Genomic DNA, 23,731 nt, shown 5'->3' on the forward strand with positions numbered 1-23,731 from the left:
TTCAGCTCATGAAACATGGGACCAACACTTCACATGTTGCGTTTATAATTTTGTTCTATATGGACACTGCTGAGGTTCAGCTGAGGCCTTGGTGCAAAGTACTAATTCTGCCACTAGGGGGAGAATGTCTAGCAAAATGTCCAGCAGCACAAAACGGTGCATCAACGAAGGCAGGGCGAAATAACACTGAGGAAAAAGTTTGAGCATTGCAGAGTGTATTTGGGTTCTTTAATTCCCCATACTGATTCCACTGGTTATTTCTGACGGGGAGAAACACATCAACCTGACATTGGTACTAAATCAGGATTTCAATTATGTTGACTGTGGAATTACTTATACATTGGTAACTAACAATGATTAACACTTTTGACTTGTAAATTCAAGAGTCCCTGCAAATGATTGATAACACAAACCTGTTTTATATCATGTTTTAATAAAGCTGATTGGATTCTTCAATATATCCCTCTTTCCATCCCATGAAATTACATTTGACCAGTTTTTTCAGACATCTTTGAGAAACAGGCATTGAACTTCAATGAGACTAGTGCAGTACTTCAACCACCTATGTCCTTAAAACATTAATCTATTCAATATTTTCACTTCAGAAAACTAAATTAATGGTGTATCAAAAATAACGCTCCCAGTTCAACATTAAATATCTGTTATTTTTCTCCTTTGCTATGAGTAGATTATTGCACCAGAATTGCTGATTAGGAGCGGAATAAAAAGTAACATGTACATACATGTTTAATGAATATGAAAACAATGTCCTCAATAAAGTAAGGTGATAAAGACATAATAACAAAGCCTTACGACAAACGGAAATTATTTCAGAGTACAGTGAACCGAGATCATCTTTATAGTATCAAATTCAGAAGACAACAATTACGTTTGTATTTTCAAGTTAAGTGCACATCCTAAGTTAAGAAAAACTTAAAAGTATAAGCTCATTCCATTCTGTCTGCTTTGGATATAAAAATGTCTAACGGCACAGTGTTGTACAGTGGATACAAAAGCAGTTTTATAAGCAAATGATTCACATTTCAAAGTCCTTGTAACGTCAGTAGTCTGACACCCTAGGTCATTAAAGTTCTCCCAATTTTTATGACTACATAGCAGAAATATGATTGGGCAACGAGAATGTAACACCTATCATTTCAGTAATTACAACTGTGTACAAAAATTGTCGTAAACCCCCTTAGAGCTGTAGGTCGAGAATAGTTAAAGTCTCTAGATAACTTCTCCCTTTTGAAGACTATGGTATGGAAGGAACATAAAACTGGATCCTTGACAAAGGGCTTAGAGAAAAGGTATGTGAAATCAAAGAGAGATTGTAATGGAAGCAGGACGGAAATAGTGTCAATTCAAGTCAGGAATCATAATTCTTCATCAAAGTAGTTATTGCAACAAATTCTAGACTTATTTTGAGAATAAAAATAAATGAATTGAAAAGGTTTTGATTAACACATACTATGTGCAACATTAAATAAGGTAGTGCAGTAATAATGGACAGAACAAATGGAATATATCGTTTTTTTTTTTTTTTTTAAACAACTGCATCGAAACCAAATCCTTTAACCTGCAAATATGTTATCATTAGTCTAGGCATTATAATAGCTACTAGGCTACAGTATGTCTTTCTCACAGGAAACATCAACATAACTTACAGCCACTATATGTTTTGGCAAAGAAAAAAAAAAGTATTTCCTCAGAATGCATGTTAAGCAAGACTTTGCTTGGGATGTAAGGAAATGTTAGCCCCATTGGTCCTATTATTAAAAACATACACCAATCAGACCCAAGTATGTGAAAAAATTAACAGGAGGGTGTTTGACAAACCGTGGAGGGTCTATTGGGGTAGTGCACATATACTGTGGGTGTGTTTAAAGATCAGAAGCAGGTGGATGTGTGTATTCTTTCTCGTTCAATTCATATCACAGTATGCTTTCATTTTTCTACTACATTTCCCTCTATATAGAGCTGGTTTTACTGATCATGATGGCGATTGAGTGGATAGAAATAGGTGTGTATACATTACATACAAACTAAAATTGTTTTATTTCCAGTGTTAGTCACACATTACTTGGCTTGCATATAAGCCGTTTTACCTCCGGGCCATGACGAGACCGACTGAAGTAGAGTGGAGGCCATGAACCAGGAAGTCCTCAGACGACCCTTCACCTTTGACTCCCTGCCTCAGGTGTAGTTCCTGCTTGACCAGAGTTCTTAGGTCCTACTCCTACATAGTTATTTATTAACCCACAATGATTGAGTCCTCAGACAGTCAGACACAACCCTAGAGACTAAGGCTGGATTCCATTCTGAAATCCTGGTTCCTTCCCTTTGTCCTTGACCTAGAGCCCAGTCATCAAGGGACTGGAAAGAAAAAATAAAGTAGAGATAAAATGACAACCCTTCTGGTAGGCTAAATGAAGCCTTTGCTGTCTAATTATCTCTCATCCTAGTTTCCAGTCCCTTTAGATCTATAAGGAGACAGTTGTCAAGAAAAGAGGCAAGGGAGAATTATTTGAGAATGGAATGAATCCCTGCTCTGCAACACCTGCTGGACTGGCCTGGAACCTTTCAGAGCTCGTTTCAAATAACCCTGCCCTGGGGGCTGTCCTATCTGCCCGTCTTCTCCACTGGTGCCTCCTGGCCCTCAGGCTGTCTCTCCTCCTGTTCCCCTTCCTGTGTACCCACCTCGCCGTTCTCCTGCGTGGGCTCGGGTTTAGCCGGCACCTGGGGGGTCTCTGAGATCTCAGGGGCCATGGAAACCGCCTCATCTGGGACAAGGTAAGGTGGGGTGGGTTGTGGGACCCTCTCCCTGGAGAGATCCTCAGCCTGGCCCACGGAGCTGGTCTCACTGTGGGAGTCAGAGCCCCCCGCACCCTCGCGCCGGAACAGCCTCTGTCCTGCAAGTGGAGGAAGAAAAAGAGGAGGAATCAGAGAATAGTAGTCTAAGATTTCCAGTATTTTTAATAAATAAAATATGTCCCTTGATTTTAAAAGAGAATGACTGCGAAAAAACAAGAATATCCCATCTATAGATTAAGTGAGACCATACCTGGCAGTCTCTTGGCAGAGGAGGTAGGGGTTTCTGGTGACGCCAGCCCACCTGTCTGGGCCTTCATGGAGTAGGTGGGCTCTGTGGAGTCCAGGGAACCTATGGGAAACACACAGTCACTTATTATACCACCGGAATGCAGATGTACAGGAGCAACCTAGGAGAAGGCACACACACACAGTTGTGTACCTGCAGCCAGGTTAAAGGTTCTGCCCTTCACAGTGCTCTGGAACGGAGAGAACCAGTTCAACACAGAGCCGACCAGAGGAATCTGTCTCAACACACCCTGAGAGAGAGAGAGAAAAGAGAGAAGAGAGAAGAAAGAAAGAGAGAACGAAAGAGAGAGAGAGAGATGATGGTGAATACTTTTTATACAAATCAGTCCATAAAATGTGCATGTATACAAAGCATTGATTAATGTCATACACATACAAAAATGCGCACACACACACACACACACCTCTTCCATGAGTTTGTCCTGGTTGTCTTTCTGGAGCTGGAGCTCTGCCTCCTGGATGCCTTTCCTCACCACCTCTGTCATGTTCTCTAATAGCTAGTGACAAGATGGGACAGAAGAAAAGTAATTTACAACTCAATCAATGCAATAGGATTGTAGTATTGCATAGATTTTTGATTACATTTTATCACCAAAAATCTATATAATCTGGAAGTACCAGCAATGTTGGAGGAAGTGACAGACTGTAGGTAAACAGAAGTACCAGCCATGTTGGAGGAAGTGACAGACAGTAGGTAAACAGAGTAGAAGGAGATAGCGTTACCCTGCCGTTCTCCTCTATGTCCCTCCCCAGGGCGGCTATCATATCCACTAGCTCTGCCACGTCTAGGTCCTCCGTTGCCATGCCAATAAATATGCAGTCCTTCTCTGGTCCGAACTCCAAGCCTGAGGACGGAGGGAGAGAAGTTAAGAGGTAAAGCAGGCAGAATCAGAACCAGGTCTGAATCATTCCTTGAATTGAGGGAAAGAATGAAACCTTGCGTTTCAGATGTGATAAAAGGAGCTCTGTGCTGTGGACAGGCACAGTACTGACCGGTGGAGAAGATGAGGTCTGCGTCCAGATCCCCTAGTTTCACCAGCAGCTCACTGTTGATCTTCTCCACCTCCAGCTGTCTCTTACTGTCGTTCAGCTCCTCAATCCTCGGCTCATACCTGAGTGGATCCACACAATCATTTTGTGGACAAGTCACATTGCTTTACACAAAACATTTTGGTTGCAGTTGCACATTTTACTGTACAGAAATGACCAGGTATTTACTATGAAATGGAATGGTAAAATGGTAATTACATAGCTACTAATGATACTAATACTGAATGAATAACAGTATATTCCTACCTGACGGCTCCCAGGCCAGGCCAGCTGAGGTCCTCTATGTAACTGAGGGCAGAGTGGCGGTACACCTCCTCTCTGAAGTCCAGTCTGAGACGCAGCGTACAGTTCAGCACAGGAACCAGCTCAGTCAACCGCTCCACCAGCAGATCCACGTCACACCTCTGGGTCCCCAGGGCTGGGAGGGAACAGGTCAGAGGGCAGAGTTCAGAGGTCAACAGCTACAGGGTCAACAAAAGGAGAGTTGTGCCTGACTAACACCCACTATGGTGGGTGGATTGACTGACGATCAGGTGTTCTTCATTAACTCTACAGGTGAGTGTGTGTAATACAAATGATGGTATGTCTAACAGGTGAGTGTGTGTCTTACATGTGAATGTTTATTTTACAGGTGAGTGTGGGCCTTTCTTTATGATGTATGTACGTGTGTCCTACAAATGAGTCTGTGTGTGTTACCTGCGGCGGTCATAAGAGGGGTGAAGCGGACACAGGTGCCCTCGTCCTCCAACTCCACTATGTCTACCCCGCTGGCGGGCACCAGCTGTGCCAACCGCTCACACAGCTACAGGCAGACACAATCAATCAACCAATCAACCAACCAAGATTGTCTCACCCGTTACACATGTATACAAATGCTCACCCATCTGTTGAGGGAATCTAGCACTTCTCTCTCTCCAGCAAAGTAGCCCTCCACAGAACCACCACTGGATTCTGAGTAGAGGGAAGAGGGCATAGCATTATGACCTATTACATGTAACATGCCAAATTCAAATACATAGTATATTTACGTGATTCTCATTTGATTGCATTATTACATCATTTGAATGCACACATTGCATCTAAAGTAAGTTGGATGCAGCTGAATAAGAGTTCCTGGTTAGTTGAGGAAAATGTGTTGGAACAGGAAGAGTAGTGTTAACCACTCACCTGCACTGGTCTCCTGGGAGAACCTGAACACGACTACTGGAGAGTTGAGCTCATCCTCCACCTGCAGCACAGGAAAGGTGAGACAGACACAGGTGAGGTTCCACATATCCAGGATCATAACCTTTGACCCTTAAAACTCTGTTGTCATTAACATGCAAACAGGTGTACTGTGTGAGAATGGGCCGGAGAAGCTGTGTGATGCTATGGAGATGCCTGGGTTTGTGACACACATCCTCTGTTTGAGCAGTCAAACTGGTCTGCATGGAGATTGTTAAATCATGCAACTTTTAAAAAAGTTAAATGTTTGGGCATAAATGTCAATGCCTATGACTTCCATTCACAATGGACATGGCTGTGTTTTCCATGGACTTTATATACATGACTAACTCTTACAACTGACCATTATATTGTATGTACTGTGTATACTTTGTACATAAATCAAGTCTGGCAAATGTTAGTTTTGGAGAAAATCTCAGCACAGAAAAGACTACTATTTCCTTCTGGTAATTTCTCACCACCTCTAACAATTCACAGTAAGGGTATGTACTACCCAGTACCCATAGCAGGATTGACTGGTTGAAGTGTTATGTTGGATTGTTACTGTTGTACCCTGTTAGGGGTACAATGTAAACACAGTGAGGTCCATCTTTGATGACGCCTGGGCCAAAGTTCAACTTTAGAGTCATCATGATTCTGTGAAGACGTGGTGGTGGAGGGACAGTACATTCTCTGCGGTGCCTAAAACATGCCTGTAGTGATGAATGGACAGGGATCAGGAAGTGGACTGATTGCAGTTTTAGCAAAAGAGTGCCCTTGATTTGCGCGCTGTCTCAAATACAGTGCCTTTCAGGGCATTCAGGTGGACAAACATGGTCAGGTACGGAGTGAAACAGAGAAAGAAAGGGGAGAGCAGGCAGGGGGGAAGAGGGTTGGTCCCACCTACAATAGACAGAATGAGAGAGCCCAGCAAGTCCCGTAGAGAGCCCCCTGAGATCAGCGGGATCCGAGAGAGAGACACCACACCCTGTAACCAAGGCAACCCAACAGCTCACCATCTACAGTATACACACACTTCCAACACACGACACTCACTACAACAAACGGTACTCAAAGCCACCATCAACACAGTAACCAGACCCACACACACTGCTTGTTCACCAGATCAGCTTCAGCAGTTACTGCACTGCACCGTTCCAATGATCTCTATATCATCTACATCTGTCAATCAAATTCACACTCTGTTTCAGATTATATAAAGGTCACTATCTGCTCAGAGCTGATGCCTGTGAACAAGGTCTTTGTTTTGCGACAGTATGATGGAGGTCTCTGTTAGCGAGGCTCAGTGCTGTTTCTTTACCATAGTCAAAGCATCGACGAAAGAGATCTCAGAGTCAAGTTCATCCTGATGATGACAAAACAGACGTCAGACGCCCGCATCTTTATAAATGTGTGTTGTGTTAGAGTTGTGTGATCTTATGATAGGATAACTTCAGAAAACAATCTTAAAACTCAACAAGCAAAAGCTCATATATTGGGGGCCTTCATCATATGACCCACCTATGTGTAATGGCTTTATAGTGCCTTCGTTTACACCCATAGTACATTATAAAATACAATAAACAGCTTATGACTGCTTAGAACAGCCTCAATGCATAAATGCTTTCCATATACATTAATAGTAGTAGCTAGTTAAACAGCAAGTTGTGGACCTACTGAAGTCTTTATGGAAGCCAGAGTCTTCAGTTTCTCCAGAAGCTGTTGGCTCTACAGACAAAAAGAGATACGGCACAGGTCAGTTTGTTAGCAGTAAGGTGTTAGAAATGAATACAGATCGCTTACCCACATGGTAATTACTAACCCAAAGTACTTACGAGCTCTACAGCGTGTCTAATCTTCTCCACTATCCCATCATGGCCCAGGTACTGCAGGGAGAGCCAGAGAGGCAGGGCACGCAGCTTCTCTACTGGCTGACTGGAGGTCAACCCGGCTGCCAGAGACTAAGACAGGAGAGAGAGAACTCAAATGGATAGGTGAAACCAAAGATTCCACCACATAGCTTACACCAATCCAGTCATGTCAGATCTCTAGTAACTTCAAGAGAGGCAGGAAGAAAGGATGCAAGTTTAAAGGCCCTACAGCTACAGACAGGGAGAGAGTTAAGAGGGGAAACCAAAGAAGAGAGAACAGGAAGAAGAAAGCGTACCAGGGCTGGGTCCTCGTGTCTGTAGAGGGTGACAGCTGGGACAGCAGGCAGGCCCAGCCACGGACCCAGGGTCAGGGTCATACTGTCACTGCTGGTGGCCGCCTGGGGACAGGGGAGGGGGCAAAGACACATAGTAGACATATTACATTACCGTACTATACAGGGATCTTACAGTTTATTCATTTAGAGTTCTGAGGGTCACAGAATGGGAGAGCATATCCTATCCGTACCGTCACGGGGGACGAGACCTCCCCCAGAGCCAGGGTGGCCAAGATGACCCTGAGAGACAGAAAAGACCAAGCAGTTATAAAGCATTTACAAACCCCTCCAATATGGTTGGTTAAAGACATATTAGAAGTATTACAAGTATGTGTAATGTTGTTACCCACCCTTCTATGTGGAGCCACATGCCATACTGTTCACACAGCTCCTTTAGACGGCCCAGCTTGTCTGTGTGTCCCGCCCCAGGGGTGCCTGGGAAGACAGGCAGTGAGTAGGCTCTGAGTCACTCTGCAGTACGTCTTGGTCAATATGTCAGTGATAGAGGGACTGACATGTCAAATAAAGGTTAAATCAACCAAGTAAGTCATACAATAACATCCTGGTTGGTCAAGGGGTAAACATTGTTTCACTTCAGAGTGTAAAACTGTGTTGTGTTGCTACCATGCTGTGTTGTTGTCTTAGGTCTCTGTGTTGTGTTGTCTCTTGTTGTGATGTGTGTGCACATACATACACATTTTTTTTTTTTTAATCCCAGCCCCCTCCCCACAGGCCTTTTGGTAGGTCATCATTGTAAATAATACATTTGTTCTTAACTGACTAGTTAAATAAAGGTTCAATTTAATTTAAAAAAAAAAAAGTGTCACCATGCCAGGTTTTTCAATAAGCACACAATCTTGGAGAAAATAAAACACTTTTAAAGAGTAGATGTGTGTTCTTTGCCACTTCTTGTATTAAAAAGGTGATAGAATTCCCCACTGACCAGCGTTGGCGATCAACAGCAATGGAAGCTTCCCAGTCTCCACATCCTCTCTGATCAGCTTGTCCAGCAAGGCAATGTCCTGCAAACAGCAAAACACCCAGGGAGAAATATATTGTTTTCCATTTAAAAATCAGGGTAGTATGGTAGGTAGTCCACATACAGGCACCCCAGTATCCTAAATACATAAACTCAAAAAAAGAAACGTCCCTTTTTCAGGACCCTGTCTTTCAAAGATAATTCATAAAAATTCAAATAACTTCACAGATCTTCATTGTAAAGGGTTTTTAACACTCTTTCCCATGCTTGTTCAATGAACCATAAACAATTAATGAACATGCCCCTGTGGAACGGTCGTTAAGACACTAACAGCTTACAGACGGTAGGCAATTAAGGTCACAGTTATGAAAACTTCGGACACTAGAGGCCTTTCTACTGACTCTGAAAAACACCAAAAGAAATATGCCCAGGGTCCCTGCTCATCTGTGTGAACATGGCTTAGGCATGCTGCAAGGAGGCATGAGGACTGCAGATGTGGCCAGGGCAATAAACTGCAATGTCCGTACTGTGAGAAGCCTAAGACAGCGCTACAGGGAGACAGGATGGACAGCTGATCGTCATCGCAGTGGCAGACCACGTGTAACAACACCTGCACAGGATCAGTACATCCGAACATCACACCTGCGGGACAGATACAGGATGGCAACAACAACTGCCCGAGTTACACCAGGAACGCACAATCCCTCCATCAGTGCTCAGACTGTCCGCAATAGGCTGAGAGAGGCTGGACTGAGGGCTTGTAGGCCTGTTGTAAGGCAGGTCCTCACCAGACATCACCGTCACCTATGGTCACAAACCCACCGTCGCTGGACCAGACAGGACTGTAAAAAAGTGCTCTTCACTGACGTGTCGCGGTTTTGTCTCACCAGGGGTGATGGTCAGATTCGAAGGAATGAGCAGGCAGGGGGAACAGGGTTGGTCCCACCAACAATAGACAGAATGAGAGAGCCCAGCAAGTCCCGGAGAGAGCCCCTGAGATCGGCGGGATGCGAGAGAAAGACACCAAACCCTGTAACCAAGGCAACTAAGGAATGAGTGTTACACCGAGGCCTGTACTCTGGAACGGGACCGATTTGGAGGTGGAGGGTCCGTCATGGTCTGCGGCGGCGTGTCACATTATCGTCGGACTGAGCTTGTTGTCATTGCAGGCAATCTCAACGCTGTGCATTACAGGGAAGACATCCTCCTCCCTCATGTTTTACCCTTCCTGCAGGCTCATCCTGACATGACCCACCAGCATGACAATGCCACCAGCCATACTGCTTGTTCTGTGCGTGATTTCCTGCAAGACAGGAATGTCAGTGTTCTGCCATGGCCAGCAAAGAGCCTGGATCTCAATCCCATTGAGCACGTCTGGGACCTGTTGGATCAGAGGGTCAGGGCTACGGCCATTCCCCCCAGAATTGTCCAGGAACTTGCAGGTGCCTTGGTGTAAGAGTGGGGTAACATCTCACAGCAAGAACTGGCAAATCTGGTGCAGTCCATGAGGAGGAGATGCACCGCAGTACTTAATGCAGCTGGTGGCCACACCAGATACTGATTTTGACCCCCCCCTTTGTTCAGGGACACATTCCATTTCTGTTAGTCACATGTCAGTGGAACTTGTTCAGTTTATGTCTCAGTTGTTGAATCTTGTTATGTTCATACAAATATTTACACATGTTAAGTTTTCTGAAAATAAACAGTTGACAGCAAGAGGACGTTTCTTTTTTTGCTGAGTTTATATACACACACACACACACACACACATAGATACATACACACAAAGTATGTGGACACCCCTTCAAATTAGTGGATTTGTCTATTTTTGCTGGCATGTGTATAAAATCGAGCTCAGTGACTTTCAGCATGGCACAGTCATAAGATGCCACCTTTCCAACAAGTCAGTTTGTCAAATTTCTTCCCTGCTAGAGCTACCCCGGTCAACTATGTGCTGTTATTGTGAAGTTGAAATGTCTAGGAGCAACAACAGCTCAGCCGCAAAGTGGTAGGCCACACAAGCTCACAGAACGGAACAACAAAGTGTTGAAGTGCTTAGCGCCTAAAAATGATCTGTCCTCGGTTGCAACACACACTACCAAGTTCCAAACTGTCTCTGGATGGAATGTCAGCACAATACCTGTTCGTCAGGAACTTCATGAAATGGGTTTCCATAGCTGAGCAGCCACACACAAGCCTAAGATCACCATGCGCAATGCCAAGCACCGGCTAGAGTAGTACAAAGCTCGCTGCCTTCTCTGGAGTGATGAATCATCTGGCAGTCCGACAGACAAATCTGGGGTTGGAGGATGCCAGGAGCACGCTACCTGCCCCGAATGCATAGTGCCAACTGTAAAGTTTGGTGGAGGAATAATAGTCAGGGGCTATTTTTCATGGTTCGGGTTAGGCCCCTTAGTTCCAGTGAAGGGAAATGTTAATGCTACAGCATACAATGACATTCTAGACAATTCTGTGCTTCCAACTTTGTGACAACAGTTTGGGGAAGGCCCTTTCCTGTTTCAGCATGACAACGCCCCCATGCACAAAGTGAGGTCCATACAGAAATGGTTTGTCGAGATCGGTGTGGAAGAACTTGACTGGCCTGCACAGAGCCCTGACTTCAACCCCATCGAACACCGACTGCGAGCCAGGCCCAATCGCCCAACATCAGTGTCCAACCTCACTAATGCTCGTGGCTGAATGGAAGCAAGTCCCCACAGCAATGTTCCAATGTCTAATGGAAAGCCTTCCCAGAAGAGTGGAGGCTGTTATAGTAGCAAAGTGGAGAGACCAACTCCATTAATGCCCATCATTTTGGAATAAGGTGTCCACATACTTTTGGTAATGTAGTGTACATTGTATGAGCCCTATCTAAATGAGGCGGATTTACCATTTGGTGCTGGGATCCAAACATGGTGTTACAGGGGACGGTGCACAGGCTGGACAGAGGCAGACCCAGCTGAGGAAGAGAAGATTTCTGTTAAAGTCAATCTACATTGAATAACTTCTGAAATATCTGCTCTTATAACACTAAAGTAACATCAAAATAATTTGTCTGTGTGTCTTCATGTAAGAACACGCAATGCGTTTCTATGCCTGCTTCCACGCCTACTTGGCTGCAGAGGTGCTGTCCCAGGCCAGGCCTGCAGGTGGCGCTCTGGTAAATGACAGGCTGTCTGGAGTTGAGCACGGTGTAGCCCTCTGTGGAGTAGTCCTCATAGCGGGTGTTGATGACCAGGCGACACACCTTCAGCAGGCCCTCTCTGTCATCTTCATGGTAGTATGCTGAGCCACTCTCATACCTGGCAGGACATCAAAATTAGCAATGCACCAGGAACAAGCACACACATGCACTCGACAGACAGACCCAGATGTAACCGATGTGAAATGGCTAGTTAGTTAGCGGTGGTGCGCGCTAATAGCGTTTCAATCGGGTGACGTCACTCGCTCTGCGACCTGAAGTAGTTGTTCCCCTTGCAGAGGGGAACAAGCCGCGGCTTTTGTGGTGAGATGGGAAACAATGCTTCGTGGGTGACTGTTGTTGATGTGTGCAGAGGGTCCCTGGTTCAAGCCCAGGTTGGGGTCGAGGAGAGGGACGGAAGCTATACTGTTACACAGACACACACCTGAAGAGTCTGCAGAGCCAGAGTGTTGTGTCAGACGCGATGCGTGTGATCAGCTTCCTGAGTCTCTCCCTGTCCAGCACGGAGATGTAGGCTGCTAGGCTGTGTCCTAGCAACGCCATGTGACCCTGCTCTCCGACATTCTGCATCCTGCTGGGGGACAAGACACGCACAGGAAGTGAGGTCACAAAGACGTGATGTTGATAAACTGTATTATACTGATTGTATTGAGAATATTTAAGATGAATAAAGTTCATATACAGTGAAGAGTGATTAACAATGCTTAGCATATTTCTATGTTTTCACGTTCTGTTTGTGCAAGGTTCTGTTGATAGTGATTGACGCCAGACGAGAGGTACAAGGACACTGATTATTACTGTATTCTGTGAAACACGGTGCGATTCTGTAGCAGCTGACAATGTCACTGCAATTTGTTTTGACTTCCTACAAGCCTCTTGGGCTGTTTTTTACAGAACACTTGGTACTGTCTGATTAGAATATAAAGGGCCTGTCTCCAAGAGGCCAGATAGACATTTTCGTCTCCCTGTTGCAACTTTAATAAACTGGATAGATTTTTTATTGATATTATCAACGACTTCTTTTTGTTCACTTGGAAATTCTTATTGTACTGATAAGAAAATTCTAAGATGGCCTTCCAACTGACATATGCTCTCAGTAGTGGTGTTTTAATGTCAGACCTACCGATGGCTTGGCTTGTCTTCCTCCTCATCTTCATGCATGAGATTCTGGACCAGCTGGAGTATACTGGCCACATCCTGCCCACTGGAAGTTTGGAACAAAACACACAACGCGTTGCTTGAGGGAACTCATTGCTTCTGTGAAATACCATCCACATTTGTATGTGTGAGAGAGAGAGAGACAGAAAGACACTAGATTGAGAAACAGGGGTATCTGCTGTACTCACTCTCCCTGTAGGGGTCCAGGGATACTACACCTGCTGAACTGTCGTCTATCTGCATCCGGTTCTGATGCCCTGGAGAGAAACAAACAACAAAACAAACAAGTAAGATAGTCCTTCAGGTGTGTGCATCTGACTTGTGTTAACATACAGTATGTGCGAAGATATGCGTTTCATTAACAGCCAGTGTAATACATCTTTATGAACAAATACCAATTCATAAAAGCTTACTTTCGACCATCCTCCAAGATCTTCATGGCCTCGTTGAGGTTCTTGCCCATTTCAGCGAGTGTGGGGTCGACCATCATCTACAGTCAGAAGTCAGAGACTGAGCAAAAAGACACTAAAGCAGATGGATACCTCATTCCATCTCAGAGTTAGACAGAGCCATAGCCAGAGACTAGCTAAAAACACATCTTCCAGAACTCTCTCCCTCTAAAGCCTTATATTTAACACTAATCCTCCCTCTACCCTCCTCTGTCACCTATTGGACTGCACATTGAGGTGGATCAGAGGTATAGTAGACAGAGGTCAATCTAATTGTTAATATTAGTCAAATATTGACATTGGCATGATGTAACAGACTCTACCATAGTCTAGCTCATGTTATTGCCAATTCCAGGCGACTGGAGAAGCAGTTGAAAGTAAATACAGTCTGACTATAACTTCTATTCATTACCAGTGGTGCCTCAAGGCCCTAATTTCTGTCTGAAATGATAATGGGTGTGGTTATGGATACACCTGTTATGTGATAGAGTTGGATTACCTGGCTGATTTCATCAAACCGGATTTTCTGCTTCTACAACATGCCACTCAATATATTTATGATCTGCCTAAATATTTGTCTTTCTGTAAATGTCTGTTAACCAATTAATAACATCCTTGATCATGATGACTCTCTGGCTGTCTACTGAAGTATGTTCTGACCAGGGGAGTTTAAGAGCCCTGACGCTTGCTCTATAACACGCATCGCTTGCCTTACGGTTTTGGAAACATAACTAACGTATCTTCCATATCAAATGAAAATACTACACAGCCATATCTCCAAGTTGCATTACTTGTTTACGGAAGAGATAGGTAGCCAGCTATGCTAAATAGCCATCTAGCATGCTCCAAATATCTGTGTGTAATCGTAACTGTGGAAAGTGTAGTTCGTCGACTGGAGGCACACACATCTTGTGGATATGTGCAAAACTGCTAAAGTAAGTGTATATTTTAATTTTATTTATTGCTGATATGAAAAGGGGCATATCAGCATGTTTCGAAAATCGGTTTGAAAGCGATGATTATTGACCTTTCTAAATGTTAACACACAGCATCGGAATAGTAGTTCAAAACGATTTTCCCAGTCGGAGCTCGTTGTCCCCCCCGCGTTCTCAGTTGTCTTGGGGGCGCTGAAGTCGGAGATTTCAGAGTTCCCAGTTGTTTGAACGCGGCAACTGCGCTAGTCAGTCAGCTATCCGTGACCATCCATAACAAATTAGCAGCATCGTCATCACGATGATAAGCTGTTTTATGAATGGAAGGTGGCAGCTTCTTAATTGACGACATAAGCCATGAAAAACAAGGACATGCAAATATTAAATGCCACATTGCGTGAATAAAGGAAATACATCTAGTTCCGCGTAATTCTTAGCAATGACAGCTGGCTTACCGCTGTTGGTGCTGCTAGCCTAACTAGCATTGCTAGCCATAGTTTGCCTAGCGTTACCGCTTGGACCACACCAAGATTGACAGCTCGTTTGTGCTTACCTTGTGACGCGGTGGCTTCAGACAGTTGAAAAGCTTGAGAAAAGGATACGCCGCCTATCCACTCTTTATGGACGTGGGGAATATTATAATATTGACGGCTGAACAGCTTCTTTATCCCGCTAACTCCTGTAAATTTTTACTTCCTGGACTGGCGCTCCGTATTCCACGCTGGCAGAGCTGACGTATCGCTACACCACCAATGTGGTGCTGTGTGTATCTTGATTGGCTGATAGGTGTTTAGCTGACTAGCAGGCAGTGGAGTGCAGGGTTTTTAAATTGGGCCCCTGTAATACTTTGAAATAGCCGAGTAATTAATTCCTCCATTCATTGAAGTAATGATCTATTTGGATGAAAGCAGGGCATCTAGTGCATAAATCACCACTCCATCATAGACAGATAAGTGATTATTTCAGTGAAGGTAGGATGTATTTAAACAAAGGGAGAATAAAACAGCCAAAAAGTAAAAATTGGCTATATTTTACAATTTATCTTCTTGAAATCTGATTTTAAACCTAACCTTAACCATGGCAGGTAGCCTAGTGGTTAGAGTGTTGGGCCAGTAACTGAAAAATTGCTGTCAGCTTGGGGATTCGATACAAGGCAAAAATCTGTCGTTCTGCACTGAACAAGCCAGTTAACCCACTGTTTCCTGGTAGGCTGTCATTGTAAATAAGAACTTGTTCTATAACTGACTTGCCTAGTTAATTATTATTATTATTTTTTAAACCACACAGAAAATGCCTAACCTTAAATTAAGACCAAAAAGCAGATTTGTGTTATCTAGTGGAAACCACTCCAACTTGGATGAGCTCAATGGGGAGGGGAAGTGAAGAATCAAAGAAATGCAATTGAGATTCTCCCAGAGTGCAGTACACGTTCTTATTATTATACCTCAGTGGTAGTACCCTAGAATAGATGATGATGACTAATAATGAATATGGATGTGTGTATGTAATTATATTACTATGTAATTATTTGGACAGTAATGCTGAAACTTTTAATTTGCCTCTATACTGCAGCATTTTGAATTTGAGATAAACATTTTAACATGAGGCAACAGTACAGAATGTCATAATTTATTTGAGTTTTTTTCATAAATATCTGTTTTACCGTTTAGAAATGAAAGGACTGTGAATCAAGTCCCCCCATTTGAAGGTGCCAGAAGTACACTACACAACCAACAGTATGTGGACACCTGCTCGTCGCACATTTCATTCCAAAATCATGGGCATTAATATGGAGTTGGTCCCCCCTTTGCTGCTTCCCAGAAGAGCAGCCTCCTTTCTTCTGGGAAGGCTTTCCAATAGATGTTGGACCATTGCTGCAGGGACTTGCTTCCATTCAGCCACAAGAGCATTAGTGAGGTTGGGCACTGATGTTGGGCGATTAGGCCTGGCTCGCAGTTGGCGTTCCAATTCATCCCAAAGATGTTCGATGGGGTTGAGGTCAGGGCTCTGTGCAGGCCAGTCAAGTTCTTCCATACCGATCTCGACAAACCATTTCTGTATGGACTTCGCTTTCTGCATGGGGGCATTGTCATGCTGAAACAGGAAAGGGCCTTCCCCAAACTGTTGTCACAAAGTTGGAAGCACAGAAACGTCTAGAATGTCATTGCATGCTGTAGCGTTAAGATTTCCCTTCACTGGAACTAAGGGGCGTAGCCCGAACCATGAAAAATAGCCCCTGACCATTATTCCTCCTCCACCAAACTTTACAGTTGGCACTATGCATTCGGGCAGGTAGCATCCTCCTGGCATCCGCCAAACCCAGATTCATCCGTTGGACTGCCAGATGGTGAAGTGTGATTCATCACTCCAGAGAACGTGTCTCCACTGCTCAAGTGTACAATGGCGGCGAGCTTTACACCATTCCAGCCAACGCTTGGCATTGCGCATGGTGATCTTAGGCTTGTGTGCAGCTGCTCAGCCATGGAAACCCAGTTCATGAAGTTCCTGACGAACAGTTATTGTGCTGACATTGCTTCCATAGGCAGTTTGGAACTTGGTAGTGAGCATTGCAACTGAGGACAGACGATTTTTATGCACTACGCTCTTCAGCACTCGGCGGTTCCATTCTGTGAGCTTGTGTGGCCTAACACTTCACGGCTGACCAGATGTTGTTCCTAGACGTTTCCACTTCACAATAACAGCACTTACAGTTGACCTTAGCAGCTCTAGCAGGGAAGAAATTTGACGAACTTACTTGTTGGAAAGGTGGCATCTTATGACTGTGCCATGTTGAAAGTCACTGACCAGTAAGGCCATTCTACTGCCAATGATTGTTTATGGAGATTGCGTGGCTGTGTGGCTGAAAAAGCCAAATCCACTAATTTGATGGGGTGTCCACATACATTTGTATATACAGTGCATTCGGAAAGTATTCAAACCCCTTACCTTTTTCCACATTTTGCTACGTTACAGCCTTATTCTAAAATGGATAAAATATTTTTTTTTTCATGAATCTACACACAATACCCCATAATGACAGATTTTTTGAAATGTTAGAAAATGTGTTACATATAAAAAACAGATACCTTATATACAGAAGTATTCAGACTTTTTGCAATGAGACTCGAAATTGAGCTCACGTGAGTTTCCATGAATCATCCTTGAGATGTTTCTACAACTTGATTGGAGTCCACCTGTGGTAAATTCAATTGATTGGATCTGATTTGGAAAGGCACACACCTATTTATATAAGATCCCACAGTTGACAGTGCATGTCAGAGAAAAAACCAAGCCATGAGGTCGAAGGAGTTGTCCGTAGAGCTCCGAGACAGGATTGTGTTGAGGCACAGATCTGGTGAAGGGTACCAAAAAATGTATGAAGCATTGAAGGGAAGGTTCCAAAGAACACAGTGGCCTCCGTCATTCTTAAATGGAAAAAGTTTGGAACCACCAAGACTGTTCATGGAGCTGGCCTCCCGGCCAAACTGAGCAATTGGGGGAGAAGGGCCTTGGTCAGGGAGGTGACCAAGAACCCGATGGTCTCTCTGACAGAGTTCCTCTGTGGCAATGGGAGACCCTTCCAGAAGGACAACCATCTCTAAGGTCTGAATATTTATGTAAATGTGATATTTCCGGTTTTTATTTGTAATACATTTGCAAAAAATAAAAAAGTTTTTGCTTTGTCATTATGGGGTATTGTGTGTAGATTGAGGTAAACATGTTTTAAATCTCTTTTAAAAATAAGGCTAACGTAGCAAAATGTGGAAAAAGTCAAGGGGTCTGAATACTTTCTGAATGCACTGTATAGTGTATGTACATTTAGGTTGGGGTAAAAGTGACTAGATGTGACTAGATAATAACAGAGTAACAGAGTAGAAGCAGTGTATGTGCAGTGTGTGTATGTGTGGTGTCAATATGCATGTATGTGGGGGGTTTGTGTCTGAGTGTATTTAGTGTGTGAATGTGAGTTGGAGTGTCAATGGAAGTATGTGTGTCTGTGGGTCGTGTCCAGTGAGTGTGCAATGTTCACGATTATCTGTAATCATGGCAGAATCCACATTAATGTAGAAGTGTTCAGAAACATAATATTCTTATTTAGAATAAGTGACTCCAATATGACACAATACATTATTTACCATTAATTTATATTGGGCACAAAATAATCTGAAACACAACCAAAACAAATTACAAATCCATCAAACAAGTTGGTAGAGTCACAAGCTTGATGTAGTCATTGCGTCCTAGTAATATGGGACCAAATATTAAACATGTGAGTAAATTGATTACAATATCAGTGAATTTTTCCAAATACTTCTGACACCATCAAATGGAGGGGACTAGATACATAAAGTGCATTTAGTAAAAACAGTAAAACAGATGTCTGAAAATACCCTCAAATAAAAGGATATTTGATCTGTTATCCAAAACATTTAAATGTTTTAGCTTCACTGTCCAAATAAATATGTAGGAGTGTATATAGCTGCACCGTTAAAATGTGCAAATGCAGATGAACAAAAGTTCATTCAACTGTTATAGGTAGCCCAGATGGAGTTGGACCTGTAGCCGAAAAGTGTTCAGTTCGTGTCCCGGGCCGGGTGCTGGAAGAAGGGAAGAATTGATCTGGCAACTGGAGGGTTGCTGGGTTCACATCCTCAAGCTATGCCCCTACGGTGGAGCCCTTGAGCAAGGTCCTTAACCCCACTCTCCATCCAGGGATGCTGCACTGCAGCTTGACCCTGTGCTCATCTCAATTGTATGTGTGGTGATGTACACATACTTGTACAGAGCAGAAGACACATTTTCGTTTTCTGTAACATATGGGCAATAAAGCTGTGTTGTATAACATTTTCTCAACCTCGCATGTATCAGGTATTGATTCTGTCCACTGGACACAAACTGGTTGAATCAGCATTGTTTCAACGTAATTTGTCAACATATTTTGATGTGGCATCTATGTGGAAAATATTTTCTTTCACAAAAAGTCAACGTAAACTTGTTTTGAGGATGAAATTTCAACCACAGAATTGTCCTCATGGTAACAAATGTTAAACATAGACAAACCTTGTATAACATATATTGGATTTGTACCTTTGAAACACATCAGATCTTCAATGTTATATCCACAACCTCCTACTGGAGAGTTGATCTATCTCCCATCCAGGGATTTAACCAAGTTCAGCCCTGCTTTGTCACGGACTACTACCAATGTGCTATCATCAGAATGATTACAGAGATATATCTTAACTAAATAGATTCACGGTTGCTATTGAAGTCAATCCAAAGGGTAGGTTTAATAGAGTAAACGAAAATATAACCATACTCTGTCAATGATACTATTTAGGCCTATATAGAATTTGTTTAGTCATCAACAGCTGTTTCAATTCAAACCAGGGTTATATATAGGGTTATAACAAAAAATAGACAATACATGCGTTTCATGCTTTGGTTGATGTCAAATTTAATCTTCAAGTTAATAATGAATGTTGGATTCACATCTCCATTTCAACCAAATATCTAACTAAATATCTATTTTTGACTTAGATTTTTGGTTGAGATGGAGACGTGAATCCAACAAATCAATTAAAGTTTTAGACAAACTGGAATTAAAGTCAGACTAAGACAGTGGCACAAAATATACCTCTCCTTCAAATGTTGATATTTGGTTGTTGTCACGGACGTCGTAGTAAGTGGACCAAGGCGCAGCGGGTCGAGTGCTCATCTTAACTTTATTTGTGAACACTTAATAAACAAAACAAGAACTGACCAAACTAACAGTCTTGCATGCAAAATACAGCAGTGCAAAGAACAACCTCCCACAATTCCCAAAACAAACATACTCCTAATTATAGGACCTTCAATCAGAGGCAACGATAAACAGCTGCCTCCAATTGAAGGCCCCAATACCAATACCTAAACAAAGATCTAAACACCCTAGAATAGACATAGAAATATACAAACATAGAACTAAACCAAAATCCCCAGAATACATAAATCAAACGCCCTTCTACATAAACACACACTCAAAACCATATAAAACAAATACCCCCTGCCACGTCCTGACCAAACTATAATAACAAATAACCCCTTTACTGGTCAGGACGTGACAGTTGTGTTGATAAACAAATACAATAACTTTTTCAATACAGTCAATAGCCTATTAACTTATCAATAAGTTAACAAATTATGTGTGATTCACGTCTCCAACTTAACAAAAACTGTAAGTTAAAGAATAGAATTAAGGCAGTGGCACATATGTAACTGTCCAAGCATTAGATGCATCTCCTTTAAATGTTGATATTTGGTTGCGTTTTCAACCTAACACAATTCGATATGACTTTTGTAATAGACTAATGTAACAGTTTTAATTCAACCTTAAAATGAGTAACTCATCCATGGCCACATTTTGAGGGCACTATAACTATAAAAGTCTTATGTAATCATAGAATTTCAAGATGGCAGGCAAAGGTCAGAGGTGGAGATCTACACAATATAAATATCTGCACAGAATCTCCAACAGCATTGATCACTTGCATTATGTACTTTTAATGTAATCTCAACTGCAATTCAGGTCATTTGGTTGTGCTATTAGATGAAGCACAGTGATATCACATTACATTTCTGTATAAATACAAAATATCTGACATTGTATTTCCATTTCAACTTTGTTGTCCCTTTTTAAATGGTTGAAAGTGCAGTGATAACACATTTAGATGACAACTAAACCAAAAATCCCACATTGTTTTTCCATTGGAATTTGGTTGTACTTTTAGATGGTTGAATGCATAGTGATAACACATTGGGAATTCAACAAACTTCTGGCTCTCTTTTTGAGTGGGTCAATAAAGTTTGAAATCTCATTGATCAACATCTCATCCAAAAATTACCCACATTTTCCACGTTAAAATGACTCTGTGTTGTTTGTGTCGCACTGCTTTGCTTTATCTTGGCCAGGTCGCAGTTGTAAATGAGAACTTGTTCTCAACTAGCCTACCTGGTTAAATAAAGGTGAAATAAAAAAAATAAAGTGGTTTGCCCAGTGGGTGAGCACATACAGCAGGCCTATAAGTGGGAAAGGTTTGACAGACAGTGAATGGAAAATGAAAACAACTGCAAAGAAAAATGACTTGAAAATAGCTTTATTTGTAGCAATTTCAGAATTACAGTATCTGTACCTATAAGAGTATGTACATCTTATTGACATATAATAAAGATATACAGTCAGAGATTCACAGGCATCACCTCATGCAATAAAATCCTGAAATGATGTATTTATTTGTAGATATACCATTTCGGGCCAACCCAATCCACATTCACCAGACAAGGTAAATAGCAATTTTCTTGAAAATAAGTGTCATACGAGCAACCATGCCATGGCAATGCATTTCTATAGACAATAACTACAGTTCTGTATCATTTTCTACACATACACAATAGATCATTTTAGAAATAATACTGATCATAATACTTGCAGAGTATATGTAACGCAGAGTTCAATAAACATACTGTAGCAACCCTGTGATACACATACTACGACCACTGCCAAGAGGGCTAGTCCTATTGGCACTGCAGCTACAGTAGTGTACATGCCCAGCATGGGAGTTGCTGGTTTCATACCAGACAGAACCAATAACCTCCCGAATTCTATACAATACAGTAGCCCTCAAAATATCAAGCAATGAAAAAAAATAAAAAGTGCATTTGCTAGTCTCCCATTTTTTACTTCTTGATACAATCTACGCCCGCATCGATGTCTGTTATGAAGACGACGATTAGATAGTGAATATTATTACTTAGAATGAAAAGGTAGGTAGGGGGTGGTAGCAGCTATATTCAAAACATATATCCTACAAATATTTTATATGTTTGTAGATGAAGTAAATATAATATAGATTTAGGAAGATAAGTAAACACAAGACTTGTGAACAGAGCAGCAGCCTTATTCACTGCAAGAGCTCCAGAGAACATTAACAATGACAGACTATCTGTCATTAGCAATTACAACTCATGCAATAAAAACAGAGTGAAGGCTAATTTTACTTAATGGCTGTTCATAAAGTGCAGAGAGAGAACAAATGGATGTTATTGAACATGAATGACTGACGGGTCATTGAACTGAAAGGGTTTTCTACCAGTAGCCTTTATAAATGGCATATATTATCATATTATAAAGAAGAGGGTTAGACTGCAGTTTTATAAAGGGTGTTAATAAGTATAATTATTATGAAAGACTGAGCAGTCTAAATACATAAAATACAGTTTTAGTCTGTTTTTTTAAATATACTAGCATGCACTAATCATGCTCTACGATGACATATTCTGCTAATTCAAGGCATTCCAACACTAAGAAGCATTCAAGCAAGCATTCAAAGTATTTAGAAAGAAAATATGATCTTACAATACTCCATGAAGCAAGCATTCACAAGCATAGCTTGCGATGTTAACAATATATCATTTTTTTACAATATTACATTTGTTTATTATGGAGGTTACGCTCAATTCATTTCTTATCCAAAATACAGGAGTTGCTTTCAGTATTTTTCAAGTTAATGCATCACTCATCTGTCTACAGTTATCTCTTAATAACTTCTCTCTCATCTACCCTTTTCATTCCCTTTCTATTTCTTTCAAGGAACTACTATCTAAAACTCCTCCCTTTCACGTATTTCCCATCCTGTTAAAAAGTGATACAAGTCTGGCCAAAGAGGCAGCAAAGATATAAAGGCTTAGACAAGATATTTCAAAATGAATCACCAGTTAGTTAGGCAAATAGATGGCTTTCAATAGTCATGATGGACATGATGGTGGAAATCTCATCAGGGAAAGCAAGTCATTGGCTTCCAAATGATAAATAACACGTGTGACATATGAATTAATATGAATCTATGTCAGCAGCAATGTCTGATAGAATCTATGTTATGGTCTTTGCTCATCAGTATGTAACAACACGTAAGCAGCTTATTCAATTTCCTGCTCTAATTTAAACCTATTGACATCCATCATAGAGGCCATTACTGTATCCCAATACAACGTGGGCAGAGTATGGGTAAAAAAAAATATATTAATCACATAACTTATCATAGAATTAAAGGTAATTACTTTCTCATTCTAAACCTAAATTAAACTACAGTCAAAGTTAATTGTGCCTGGGCTATGAAATTATAATGATGTGCATTTCATAGAATTACATGTAAAAACTCATAAAATTGGTTACTATTCATATAATTCTAGAACCGATTAAGATCTCTGTGGAGCATTCATCCAGCCTATACAGTAATTGGTTTCCCCAATGTTTGCATTTGGGTGTCATGGAAAGGTTTGCGGCACTGTCAGATACCTCCTGGACGTTTCATCCTACTGCTTTCAGTATACGCTATTATGAGGTCCACACTATAGTGAGGAGTTAGTTAGCTAGGAAACAAACTGTACTGTAGT

General features: G+C 42.0%; 1 protein-coding gene and 1 long non-coding RNA gene across 6 annotated transcripts; one reads left to right on the top strand and one right to left on the bottom strand.

Moving 5' to 3' along the window:
* Window positions 1-414: 414 nt before the first annotated feature.
* Window positions 415-15,028, bottom strand: LOC115204513 (pyridoxal-dependent decarboxylase domain-containing protein 1). Of its 5 annotated transcripts, none has more exons than XM_029770171.1 (24): window positions 14,853-15,028; window positions 13,332-13,408; window positions 13,107-13,175; window positions 12,884-12,964; window positions 12,185-12,331; window positions 11,671-11,860; window positions 11,449-11,517; window positions 8,523-8,601; window positions 7,930-8,014; window positions 7,771-7,819; window positions 7,541-7,642; window positions 7,209-7,334; window positions 7,051-7,101; window positions 6,281-6,361; window positions 5,338-5,398; window positions 5,051-5,121; window positions 4,867-4,972; window positions 4,417-4,588; window positions 4,114-4,232; window positions 3,844-3,965; window positions 3,525-3,617; window positions 3,254-3,350; window positions 3,065-3,163; window positions 415-2,912 (listed from the first exon to the last, which is right to left on the bottom strand). In XM_029770171.1, exons 2-24 carry the CDS (start codon window positions 13,406-13,408, stop codon window positions 2,623-2,625), a joined length of 2,436 nt encoding a protein of 811 aa, XP_029626031.1. In that variant the 5' UTR covers window positions 14,853-15,028; the 3' UTR covers window positions 415-2,622. The 5 variants fall into 5 exon arrangements, with proteins under 5 accessions (XP_029626031.1, XP_029626025.1, XP_029626039.1 ...); XM_029770165.1 differs by having other exon boundaries at window positions 12,185-12,334; XM_029770179.1 differs by lacking the exon at window positions 6,281-6,361 and adding an exon at window positions 6,695-6,739 and having other exon boundaries at window positions 12,185-12,334.
* On the top strand, window positions 14,017-19,156 carry LOC115204540 (uncharacterized). Its single transcript, XR_003880381.1, has 2 exons — window positions 14,017-14,302; window positions 18,836-19,156. It is a non-coding gene; the product is annotated as an uncharacterized LOC115204540 (long non-coding RNA).
* Window positions 19,157-23,731: the final 4,575 nt, after the last annotated feature.

The sequence above is a fragment of the Salmo trutta genome, chromosome 1 (assembly GCF_901001165.1).
Source record: "Salmo trutta chromosome 1, fSalTru1.1, whole genome shotgun sequence".
NCBI lineage: Eukaryota > Metazoa > Chordata > Actinopteri > Salmoniformes > Salmonidae > Salmo > Salmo trutta.